At 40.8% G+C, this 13,526-nt stretch overlaps 1 protein-coding gene across 2 annotated transcripts in view; it reads left to right on the top strand.

The window, feature by feature from the left end:
• LOC133654110 (protein SON) overlaps positions 1 to 13,526 on the top strand; it is a 188,093-nt gene that overhangs the window by 118,223 nt on the left and 56,344 nt on the right. The window contains exon 18 of one of the 2 annotated variants that reach the window (XM_062054135.1): positions 8,223 to 8,338. In XM_062054135.1, coding sequence (XP_061910119.1) covers positions 8,223 to 8,338 — 116 coding nt within the window. Of the gene's footprint in view, positions 1 to 29; positions 251 to 8,222; positions 8,339 to 13,526 lie in introns of those variants that run through there. The other variant, XM_062054136.1, reaches the window with a different exon arrangement.

The following is a 13,526-nucleotide window of genomic DNA, read 5'->3' as shown; positions in this document are numbered from 1 at the left end:
TTTGGGGGAACCTGCCTGTCTTGACGTAGCTGTTGTTGCTGGACACACGACGGACTCTTGGGAGAACAGGGAGTGCCGCGTGCCTGGCGACCCTTCAGTCGAGGACGTGAAGATATCCACCTATTCGGAATTATGACAACAGGACATCTGCTGATTGGAGTAAGTGTTGCTCTAGTTTGTCGACAAATTGGAAGTTGCTGGCAGCCTTCAAAGTACCCCAAAGCTGCCACAAAGGATTGGATGATGCGGGCAGAACTGTGGACAATCTTGTAATTTGGATAACGTCAGACCGTCTGCCCTGCAGGATGAATTTGAGGACCAGTAATAGACAATTAAGAGTGAGAAGCAAATTTTATTTTCGCTCGCAAACAAATCATTCTAATTTGGATTGTTTCCCCAGCTTTGAGACTCTCCTGAATGTCAGTGTGGCGAAGACACACCAAACTCCCATCTTGTCTCTCATGGACACACACTTGTTGTTGTTGCCTTTGGATTGACTGGCTGCAAGAACACCAAGGTCGCGGAACAGAGACACTCTGGAGGCTTACACACACACACATGCATCCACGAAAAATATACGCCACACGCACACATACCCCACACCCCATCCCACGTCTTCCACACTTAAATCCCTTAGGGGTGATGGACGGGTGGGCAGCGCTTCAATAGCAGCAGCCTGCCTCCGTAGCTCCCACTCCCTCCCCTCTGTTGCAAGTCTCGAGTTGTATGTTGTAATATGTATATGTACTTTGCTATGGAAGTTTGTTTCCCACTCCAGACTGGGCCCCCTTGGGATTACTTTTTTTTTACTCATCTTCCCCCAGCGTCTACCTTTTTCCTATCTTTCACAGGGAAAACAGGCGCCTTCAAAGTTTCAATTAAAGTTTATTTATATAGCCCTTAATCAAAAGTGTCTCAAAGGGCTGCACAAGCCACAACGACATCCTGCGACCCATCGGGGTTCTTGTTCTCTAACCCTGTACACTGTTTGTATATGTAATCTTGAACGGGTTTGTGCTGAAAACAACATTTTGTTGTACTTGTGCAATGACAATAAAGATCCATACCATTTCCATACCATAGTAAGAAATAATGTACAAATTAATAATGGGTTCCAGCCTCAACAAAGTCCCTATTTTAGTTAAGGTATGTACAATTTGAACACAATATTAAGGGATATGCAATACTGAATATCAAAAAACATGACAAGAGGGTGATGAATCAATTATGTATGTGATAACTAAGTTAAAAACACAACAAGCTACTGTATGCTCTGCTCTGCCAGCATGCACACACACAGAAAAGTCACTATGGTGCCCTCTGATAAATACAATCACAAACTCTCCAACTTTAACAACCATATTACTGCAATAAACATTTAAAAAAGTGAAATCCAGCCACATTAACAGGGGCAGAGAAGCTGACGAGAAGCAGCAGACAGAGGAAGGGGAGCCGTGTCTGCATGTGTATGCTTTGGAAGAGCGAGGGGAAGCTCTGAAATGAGAGAAATACTGTGTGTTCCTTCACTGTGATATAAGTCTGCTCTGGCAAAAGACCGGTCTACTTACAATTAAAACTTGATGTGGTTACTGACTTGGCTTTGTGTTGTGGTCATGCTTGTGAGCGCCATGAATGTACACGCAAATAGTATTTTGAATTGTTTATTCCACACGCTGGTCTGTTGAAATTTTGGAATGCTAATTGAGTTAGCAAATTGAACTAAACTTGTCAGAAGGTGAAAAATCTAAGAAAAAGCACACATGCTGGAATGTGGGACTTGACTTCTCCTGCGCAGCAAGTGAAGTGGAAGGCTCCGCCGCCCCAACAATGTTTCACTTTGCTTTCTTCCCTGCAGTCGCCTAAATGAAACATTCGTACACAGAGACATGGTTTGCACACAAAGGCATATTTGGCTGGCTCAAAAAAATTAATAAATCAAAAAGTTGGCACATAGAGGAGTTCATAAATCGAGGTTCCACTGTAGTGAATATTTGATGTGATTTACCTTTGTTTCACTCATTTGCTGCCTCTTCTATTTTGGTACATATCCTCAATCAACAAGATCACAGAGTCATTGTTGACTGTAGTGCACTGAGTTGGTTATATTTGTTGGTAAACAAAGTAGCTTCTTGTAAAAGTTTCTTCAGCTTTTCGTTTGATAGATTGATTGATTGAAACTTTTATTAGTAGATTGCACAGTGAAGTACATATTCCGTACAATTGACCACTAAATGGTAACACCCGAATAAGTTTTTCAACTTGTTTAAGTCGGGGTCCACTTAAATTGATTCATGATACAGATATATACTATCAAATACTATCAAATATATACTAACATCATAATACAGTCGCGTGGCGAAGTTGGTAGAGTGGCCGTGCCAGCAATCGGAGGGTTGCTGGTTACTGGGGTTCAATCCCCACCTTCTACCATCCTAGTCACGTCCGTTGTGTCCTTGGGCAAGACACTTCACCCTTGCTCCTGATGGGTGCTGGTAGCGCCTTGAATGGCAGCTCCTTCCATCAGTGTGTGAATGTGTGTGTGAATGGGTGAATGTGGAATTACTGTCAAAGTGCTTTGAGTACCTTGAAGGTAGAAAAGCGCTATACAAGTATAACCCACTTATCATTTATTTATCACACAAGGTAATCATCAGAGTGTATACATTGAATTATTTACATGATTTACAATCCGGGGTGTGGGATATGGAGGGGGGGGGGGGTTAGGTTTGGTTGGTATCAACACTTCAGTCATCAACAATCAGCATCAACAATTGCATCATCAGAGAAATGGATATTGAAACAGTGTAGGACTGACTTGGTAGGATATGTATAGCAAGTAGTGGACATAGAGAGAGAGATCAGAAAGTATAAGAAAAAGTGTCTACATTTGATTGTTTGATTGTTTACATTTGATTATTTATAATCCAAAGAGGTATTATGTGGAAGGGAGGGTGTTAGTTTAGGGTTGTAGTTGCCTGGAGGTGTTCTTTTAGTGTGGTTTTGAAGGAGGATAGAGATGCCCATTCTTGTACACCTGTTGGGAGTGCATTCCATATTGATGTGGCATAGAAAGAGAATGAGTTAAGACCTTTGTTAGTTCGGAATCTGGGTTTAACGTGGTTAGTGGAGCTCCCCCTGGTGTTGTGGTTATGGCGGTCATTTACGTTAAGGAAGTAGTTTGACATGTACTTCGGTATCAGGGAGGTGTAGCGGATTTTATAGACTAGGCTCAGTGCAAGTTGTTTTACTCTGTCCTCCACCCTTAGCCAGCCCACTTTGGAGAAGTGGGTAGGAGTGAGGTGTGATCTGGGGTGGAGGTCTAGAAGTAATCTGACTATCTTGTTCTGGGTTGTTTGGAGTCTAGATTTGAGGGATTTGGAGGTGCTAGGGTACCAGGAGGTGCATGCGTAATCGAAAAGGTTTGAACGAGAGTTCCCGCTAGAATCTTCATGGTGCTTTTGTTGACCAGAGAGGAGATTCTGTAGAGAAATCTTGTTCGTTGGTTGACCTTTCTGATTACCTTGGTTGCCATTTTATCACAGGAAAGATTAGCCGCTAGAATGGAACCTAGGTAGGTGACCTCATCCTTCCTTGTGATAACAATGTCACCTACTTTTATAGTGAAGTCATTGACTTTCTTAAGGTTGATGTGGGACCCAAATAGGATGGATTCCGTTTTACCCAAGTGTATTGATAGCTTGTGTCAGCGAGCCAGGTGCAAATTCTACAGAGTTCAGCACTGAGGATTTTCTCCAGCTGAGACTTGTCCTTGCCGGATACCAGCAGGGCAGAGTCATCCGCAAACAAAAACAATTCACAGTCGCATGCTGATGACATGTCGTTTATGTATATTAGGAACAGTAAAGGCCCTAATATACTGCCTTGGGGGACTCCACAGCTTACTCAGAGGGGGGGACACCGTGCTGTTCACCTCTACCACCTGTTTCCTCCCCTCCAAGTAAGATTGCATCCAGTTCGATGAGGTTTTATCAAATCCGATTGCTCTGAGTTTATCCAACAGTATAACGTGGTTAACAGTGTCAAAGGCCTTCTGAAGGTCCAGCATGACCATGCCGCAGTATTTGCCCGCGTCCACCTCATGTTTGATGTGGTTGATCAGCAGTGTTGGGTTAGTTACTGAAAACCAGTAACTAGTTACAGTTACTAGTTACTTTATTTCAAAAGTAACTCAGTTACTAACTCAGTTACCTACACCAAAAAGTACTGCGTTACTGTGAAAAGTAACTATTTAGTTACTTCTTTTTTTCTTCTTTTTTTTTAAGGCTCCCAATAATGCCCTTTCAGCCTTCATGTCAGTACTGTTATTGCACTGCAAAATAATACAATCTGTTGATCAACTTGACATGCATTTGCATCACTGAACTCTGCTAAGCAATGTGGTCTACAAACAACACACAAAGACAAAGGTATGTTTCAAAGGGCCTATTTGTTTCTGGCCAGAACAAATTGACAAAACTATTTTAAATAGCTGCAACATAACATACATAAGTAACAAACAGCATAATAACAGCATAGCTGTAAAGCAAGGAAGGCACACACTACATACACAAAGCCTAACCAGGCATTTTTTCCTCAAGGAATTCTGACACAAAATCATGTCTGAAGCCCAGAACACTACACATTTACCCAGTTTTAGTTTAGAGATAAGAAAAGATTGGCCTGGCCCACTAGGATCCCTCTTTATGTTTGTGAACTTTATAGTCTATACATTTAGAGTGATGTGATAATCAAACACTCTAAAAGTCTAGAATGAAAAGTATATAAGATAATTGACAGCAATGTTCCCTCTAACGTGCGCGCCTGTGCAATTGCGCGCTGCTCAAGCGTCCTCTGCGCACGGCAAATCTATGCCACGCACAAAATCAAATAAAAAAATAAGCGCATAACAATTTTCGACACGACACGGACATGACAGAGAAAACTGTTTTCTTCATCCTTGTTCAAATATTGCAACGTCTGTCGAGACTCTTTGAGGACATGAATTCCATCGATCACTTTACTGAGCAAAACTCTTTATTGTCGGCCATAAATACATCACCAAAACATTAGTAAAAAAAATTATATCTAGCAAAACTGGTCTTTTTCTGCAGTACAAACCAGACCAAAAGCAACGTTGTTATATCAACAGCAGCCGCTCGCTCTTTCTCACTTGCGCCAACACATGCACATATGGCACTTAGCCAGTGATGCGTTTACAGCCAAACAAAAAGTCGGACAACTCCAACACCACACATAAAGTGTCATTCCAGGTCGTTACACTATGATTTACCAATCAAATGTGTGCTTATTCTAGTGTCATTTATTAGGAATCTTAATTTATAAATGTTAAGGGAATAAGCGGTAGAAAATGGATGGATGGATGGATGGAATCATGAAATGCTGTTAGTATATTGAATAAATACTGATACAAATTTATTTTTTACAAACATGAAGTTGCATGAATGTACACATGATCCCCTGCTTACATATCATTGTGCAACATGTGAATGTTTTAATGGGAACTAAATGCAATGTCTGAAAGGGCTACAAATTATTTCCAAAGCAGGACCTCCACCCAGACAAACAATACAAGTACCGTATTTTTTGGACTACAAGTCGCAGTTTTTTTCATAGTTAGGAGCGACTTATGTGTGAAATTATTAACACATTAGCGTAAAATATCAAATAATATTATTTAGCTCATTCGCCTAAGAGACCAAACGTATAAGATTTCATGGGATTTAGCGATTAGGAGTGACAGATTGTTTGGTAAACGTATAGCATGTTCTATATGTTATAGTTACCGTAATTTCCGGACTATAAGCCGCACCTGACTATAAGCCGCACCAGCTAAATTTAGGGGAAAATACAGATTGCTCCATATATAAGCCGCACCCGACTATAAGCCGCAGGGTTTTGATGTGTAATTAGCGTAGTATATAGGGGTTCCTGCTACCACGGAGGGGATTGTCGGGACAGAGATGACTGTTTGGGAACACAAAGCGTCCCATTTATTAACAATAAATCTTTCAATCATTCAATCAAACTTTCACATCTTTGACATGGCGAACAGCATTCGTGCAGAGTACAAATAATACAACGGTGCCAAGTAATACAAAGTGCTCGCCTGTACGTTATCAAAATAACCAGCCTACCGGTATATGAAAAGTCAGTCTTTAATCATTGTGTCATCGTCTTCCTCCTGCGTACTAAAACCACCGAAATCCTCTTCGTCGGTGTCGGAGAAGAACAGGCCGTAAATAAGCCGCACCGTTGTATAAGCCGCAGGGACCAGAACGAGGGGAAAAAGTAGCGGCTTATAGTCCGGAAATTACGGTATTTGAATGACTCTTACCATAATATGTTACTTTAACATACCAGGCACATTCTCAGTTGGTTATTTATGCGTCATATAACGTACACTTATTCAGCCTGTTGTTCACTATTCTTTATTTATTTTAAATTGCCTTTCAAATGTCTATTCTTGGTGTTGGGTTTTATCAAATACATTTCCCCAAAAAATGTGACTTATATTCCAGTGCGAATTATATGTTTTTTCCTTCTTTATTATGCATTTTCGGCCGGTGCGACTTATACTCCAGAGCGACTTATTCTCCGAAAAATACGGTACACAGTTCATGAAAAACAATATTTTTTGTTATAGTCATTGTAAGTGGGCCTAAACACTTATATTAGAAAATAATCTCATTGAAATGACTGCTGTCATTTGATTATAATAATAACAGAATGTTGTCTGTCTATCTGTGTTGGCCCTGCAATGAGGTGGGGACTTGTCCAGGGTGTACCCCGCCTTCCGCCCGAATGCAGCTGAGATAGGCTCCAGCACCCCCCGCGACCCCGAAAGGGACAAGCGGTAGGAAATGGATGGATGGATGGAGATTGAACTTGTTATTTAGTCAGGTTTGGGACAGGTGTGCTGCTGGTGTAGCCACAGTGTGCACGTCTGATGTTGCTCACATGGGCTCCACTGAATGCTCAGGGACTTTTTGCCTTTGCTCACACACATGAAAAATTAGAGGGAACATTGATTGACAGAGTGTGCACCTTCAGTGCTGAATGATGAGCAGAGGCAGAGTTAATCCTTAAGTGGTGGTGGTGGAGATGAAGTTGGATTGGAGTCTCTGTCTCTCTTTACTAGCTACGCCGAAGCATGTTGCTTATGTAGGTTGTTTCAGCAAATTTGAATTACTGTTTTGGGCACTAGATGGGATCTTTGATCCAAAGCAAAATTTACATTTAACTAAAATGTTATTTTCTTTGTGCTCGACAAAAGAAAAGTAGTGAAAATATCTCCATGTTAACAAACTCGACTTCTGGCTCCGCCATGATCAGACACGCTCCCCCCCTCTCCTCCCTCCCCACACTCACACCCACACACACACAGAGCGGACGTCTCTCCGGCTTGTGACACAAGAGGAATCAGAACGATGACACTGCAGCGCTCCGATAAAGCACTTTATACTACATAAAAAGTAACGTAAAATAACGCAGTAACGCATCATGTAGTAACGGTAACTGAGTTACTGAATATAAAAAATAACGCGTTAGTTTCGGCGGTATCTAGTAATCTAACTAACTAACTTTGTAACGCGTTAGTCCCAACACTGTCGGTCAGATAGAGAAGGCATGTGTCAGTGGAGTGGTTAGTTCTGAAGCCGGATTGGAATTTGTACATGAGTTTATTAGTGGCAAGGTAACTATCGACCTGTTCATAAACTATGTTTTCCATTACTTTCGAAATGGAACTGAGAATAGAAACAGGTCGATAGTTGCCAGGTTCCAATTCGTTAGTGTTTGGGTGTTTCCTAGATTTAAATCCACCAGGCGTTGTTTGTTTGTATTATGTGAGTCGCATGAACACCAAAAAAATTAATTTTATTAGACGCCATAATTCCGTTGTTTGAAGGCATTGTATTGTTTAAAGGCTTGTGAGCCTTTATACCTTGGTGAGCCACAAGGTAATATACAATTTACTAAAGGGTAAAGTACAGCAGTTGATAACAGAAAAAACAACGAACATGCAAAATAGGTTGTTGAATCAATTAATTGTATCACTCCTAAATGAATATAAAGGAACATTTTACCAGAATTTGGATAAATACTAAAATAAATTAAAAAATAGCAAAAATGTGAAACGAAAATCAAGTATAGATAAGTGTCCTAATAGAGAGCTAACCACCTCATCATTCTTCTTCATACAGGCAAGCACCCGGTGTCTGCTCTTATAGAGTTGTGCACTAAGAAACGGATGATACAGCCTGACTTCATCATGGTTCATCACAGTGGCCCGGACCACCGCAAGAATTTCCTCTTCAAGGTAATCTTTTTTTTTTTCTTGACAGGGGAGTAGGGGTTGGGGCAACTTCCAGCGGGCTCACGGTTCATTACATTTTCGGTACAGTATGGGAAACAAAATACACAACATAACCCTTCATTACTTTTTATATGGAAATGTAAACAAGTATAATATGGACGAAGTAGTTAAAACCTTCAATAACTACTTTGTAAGTATTGGACCAAATCTGGAAGAAAATATTCCTTATCCTTTGTCAATTGAGGATTTGAATGTTACCATCGACAGAAACCCAAGCTCAAAATTCCCTTACGGATGTGAAATAAGAAATATAAAAAATGTTGAATGGGGACCTGTTATACAAAACTATTTTTTCTTACCTATTGGTAGCTGTTTTTGTGTATTACGGATCTGCATAAGTCCCAGAAATTTGAAATCAAACCATGGCGGATATATAGAAAATATTCTTGCCTTCTTCCATACTTCCTTCAAACCAGTCATTTGGAATGTGCCCAATTTGTGCCGTTTTTCTCAAGTGTTACATCAGCGGATATCTCCATGTATGGTAGAGAGTTACCCGTAAGAGCTTTGGGCGTGTCCGCCATTGTAGTCTGATGCTGTAGTCAATAAGCACCTTCTTTGTCTCTGTCATTCTTGTAGGGCAGACTGGCTCGTACATGCAAATGCACCCTGTGCTGTTGCCATTTCTAATACAACATAGCGTATAGTTCAAACTTATATCTGTCAGTAGACTAAACATGGAAGCGCTAAAAACTACAACATGGCTGACTGGGTGAAAACGCAGTCGAAGTAGGGGCACATAAATAAGATCGCCCAAACAACAGCGCATCCTGTTGGGATGTACAAACCCCGTTTCCATATGAGTTGGGAAATTGTGTTAGATGTAAATGTAAACGGAATACAATGATTTGCAAATCATTTTCAACCCATATTCAGTTGAATATGCTACAAAGACAACATATTTGATGTTCAAACTGATAAACATTTTTTTTTGCAAATAATCATTAAGTTTAGAATTTGATGCCAGCAACACGTGACAAAGTTGGGAAAGGTGGCAATAAATGCTGATAAAGTTAAAGAATGCTCATCAAACACTTATTTGGAACATCCCACAGGTGTGCAGGCTGATTGGGAACAGGTGGGTGCCATGATTGGGTATAAAAACAGCTTCTCAAAAAATGCTCAGTCTTTCACAAGAAAGGATAGGGCGAGGTACACCCCTTTGTCCACAACTGCGTGAGCAAATAGTCAAACAGTTTAAGAACAACGTTTCTCAAAGTGCAATTGCAAGAAATTTAGGGATTTCAACATCTACGGTCCATAATATCATCAAAAGGTTCAGAGAATCTGGAGAAATCACTCCACGTAAGCGGCATGGCCAGAAACCAACATTGAATGACCGTGACCTTCGATCCCTCAGACAGCACTGTATCAAAAACCGACATCAATCTCTAAAGGATATCACCACATGGGCTCAGGAACACTTCACAAAACCACTGTCACTAAATACAGTTTGTCACTACATTTGTAAGTGCAAGTTGAAGCTCTTTAAAGCGAAAGCCATTTATCAACAACATCCAGAAACGCCGCCGGCTTCTCTGGGCCCGAGATCATCTAAGATGGACTGATGCAAAGTGGAAAAGTGTTCTGTGGTCTGACGAGTTCACATTTCAAATTGTTTTTGGAAATATTCGACATTGTGTCATCCGGACCAAAGGGGAAGCGAACCATCCAGACTGTTATCGACGCAAAGTTCAAAAGCCAGCATCTGTGATGGTATGGGGGTGCATTAGTGCCCAAGGCATGGGTAACTTACACATCTGTGAAGGCACCATTAATGCTGAAAGGTACATACAGGTTTCGGAACAACATATGCTGCCATCTAAGCGCCGTCTTTTTCATGGATGCCCCTGCTTATTTCAGCAAGACAATGCCAAGCCACATTCAGCACGTGTTACAACAGCGTGGCTTTGTAAAAAAAAGAGTGCGGGTACTTTCCTGGCCCGTCTGCAGTCCAGACCTGTCTCCCATCGAAAATATGTGGCGCATTATGAAGGGGATACAAGTGAGATCATTGAGGCTATTTCTAGCTCGGAGCAGAAGATACTGGCACACATTGACTCAAGCACGAAAGACCTAAATGGAAAAAATGGCTTCATAAAAGATGACTTAGCAAACCAAGAAACTCGTCTATAAGAGGTACAGTCTGGTATTAACAAATACTCTGACCGCACTGTAGTGCCGGAGGGTGATATCAAGGAGTTCATGGTCGAGGTTTCTAAGCTAACCTAGAAGCTTGGCGGAGCGGCAGCGCCGATGTAATGCACACATTACCTAAAAGCTTGGTGAAGCGGCAGCGCCGATGTAATGCACATATTGTTGGGGTTAAAGAAGGCTTTGAGAACGACAGGAAGCCCACAGAAGTAATTGCCACGATGTTAAAAAAGATGTTGGGCCTAAATGTTAACCCCACGCTGGACCGAGCACATAGAAAAGCCTGCGGCCACCACCAAAGGTTGAAGACTCCCCTAGAGTATTGAAGTTTCACTGCTTTCAAGAAAAGGAGAGCGCTTTCCGGAGGGCCTTTGCCCTGTCAACCCTGCTACTTCAAGGCAAAAGGATCAGCATCTTCCCTATACTACAAGGGTGAAAAAAAGAGATATGTTGCCTTCACAGAAGCTAAACGGCTGCTCTGGGGCTGCCCTGGTGTGAAGTTTGGGGTTCTGTACCCCACAGATCTCCGCATTCGTCAACGATGGGCCAGGACAGGCGTTTCACGGATCCTTCAACAGCTATAAACTTTATTCAAAGAGAACTGCGACCTTAAATGTATTTTCATATATGAAGAGATGTCATATTTTGCATTACAACCAAAGAAGACTTGATAAAGGGGACTGTGTTCACGCCAATGCACTGAAGTGTGAGAATAAATGTGTCACTCATTACACTATATTGTTTTTGGACTCTCACTTGTTTTTGTTTTTGTATACAATTTATTTTTTAATGTTTTAAAATTATGTGTAAGTGACAAAAAATTTGCTCTGCACTTAATGTCCCTCTGCTGCTCTACAGAGGGGGAAACATTTAGTTAGTTTTAATGTTCTGGTTATTTGGAGTCGATTTATATATAAAAAATATATAATATATATAATAACTATGTCTGCACTGTCGAGGGGCTATTAGGCAGTTTACAGTTAGGTTAGTTTCTACGAAGTACTAGCAATGAGGGATGTGATCTCACAGGGATATGTAGATCAGCATAAGTTTATATGGCTCCTTTTTTGTAAAGAGGGACATTTTGTTCACATCAACATTAACCATTGCGGACAGTACAGAGAGATATTTTATTGTACCGGGCAATCTACATGGAAAGTGTATGGCTTCAGAAAGTTTATATGGGCCAAAATGGGATGATCCTCAATTTTTCTCCAGTCTTATAAAACAGTTACCAGACCTTACAGAATACCAAATCATTTTAGGGGGAGACTTTGATTCTGTACTGAACCCGCAACTGGAACGATCAAACCCGAGACCAATCTGTAAACTCTCAAAAGCGGCTACTTTTATTCGGCATTTTATTCAGGTACAGTCGTGGTCAAAAGTTTACATACACTTGTTAAGAACATAATGTCATGGTTGTCTTGAGTTTCCAATAATTTCTACAACTCTTATTTTTTTGTGATAGAGTGATTGGAGCACATACTTGTTTGTCACAAAAAACATTCATGAAGTTTGGTTCTTTGATGAATTTGTTATGGGTCTACTGAAAATGTGACCAAATCTGCTGGTTCAAAAGTATACATACAGCAATGTTAATATTTGGTTACATGTCCCTTGGCAAGTTTCACTGCAATAAGGCGCTTTTGGTAACCATCCACAAGCTTCTGGCTAGCTTCTGGTTGAATTTTTCACCACTCCTCTTGACAAAATTGGTGCAGTTCAGCTAAATGTGTTGGTTTTCTGACATGGACTTGTTTATTCAACATTGTCCACATGTTCTCAATGGCGTTTAAGTCAGGCCATTCTAGCCTGATTTAGCCATTCCATTACCACTTTTGATGTTTGTTTGTGGTCATTGTCCTGTTGGTACACCCAACTGCGCCCAAGACCCAACCTCTGGGCTAATGATTTTAGGTTGTCCTGAAGAATTTGGAGGTAATCCTCCTTTTTCACTGTCCCATTTACTCTCTGTAAAGCACCAGTTCCATTGGCAGCAAAACAGACCCAAAGCATAATACTACCACCACCATGCTTGACGGTAGGCATTGTGTTCCTGGGATTAAAGGCCTCATTTTTTCTTCTCCAAACATTGCTGGCTATTGTGGCCAAACAGCTAAATTTTTGTTTCATCTGACCACAGAACTTTCCTTCAGAAGGTCTTGTCTTTGTCCATGTGATCAGCAGCAAACTTTAGACAAGCCTTAAGGTGTCACTTTTGGAGCAAGGACTTCCTCCTTGCATGGTAGCCTCTTAGTCCTTGGCGATGCAAAACACGCTTGACTGTGGACACTGACACCTGTGTTCCAGCAGCTTTCAATTCATTGCAGACCTGCTTTTTGGTGGTTTTCGGTTGACTCTTGATCATCCTGACCAATTTTCTCCCAGCAGCAGGTGATAGCTTGAGTTTTCTTCCTGATCGTGGCAGTGACAAAACTGTGTCATGCACTTTATACTTACGAACAATTGTCTGCTCAGTTGCTCTTGGGACCTTAAGCTGCTTTGAAATGGCTCCAAGTGTCTTTCCTGACTTGTTCAAGTCAATGATTAGTTTTTTCAATCATAATCACTCACATGGAGTTAAGAGGCCATGCCATGAAGCTAAATTGATTTGATTGTAACTTTTCTACATCACCAAAAGTGATCATGTATGTTGCTGTATATATACTTTTGACCCAGCAGATTGGGTCACATTTTCAGTAGACCCATAATAAATTCATAAAAGAACCAAACTTCATAAATGTTTTTTTGTGACAAAAAAGTATGTGCTCCAATCACTCTATCAAAAAAAAAAAAAGAGTTTTAGAAAGTATTGCAAACTCAAGACAGCCATGACATTATGTCCTTCACAAGTGTATGTAAACTTTTGACCGTGACTGTATATGCTATTTATGATCCATAAAGGAATAGTAACGTAACTACTAAACCATTTTCTTTTTTCTCTCCTGTACATCAATCATACTCAAGAATATAT

This window comes from Entelurus aequoreus, linkage group LG07 (assembly GCF_033978785.1).
Source record: "Entelurus aequoreus isolate RoL-2023_Sb linkage group LG07, RoL_Eaeq_v1.1, whole genome shotgun sequence".
Taxonomy (NCBI): Eukaryota; Metazoa; Chordata; class Actinopteri; order Syngnathiformes; family Syngnathidae; genus Entelurus; species Entelurus aequoreus.
This window is presented reverse-complemented; position numbering and strand designations above follow the sequence as displayed.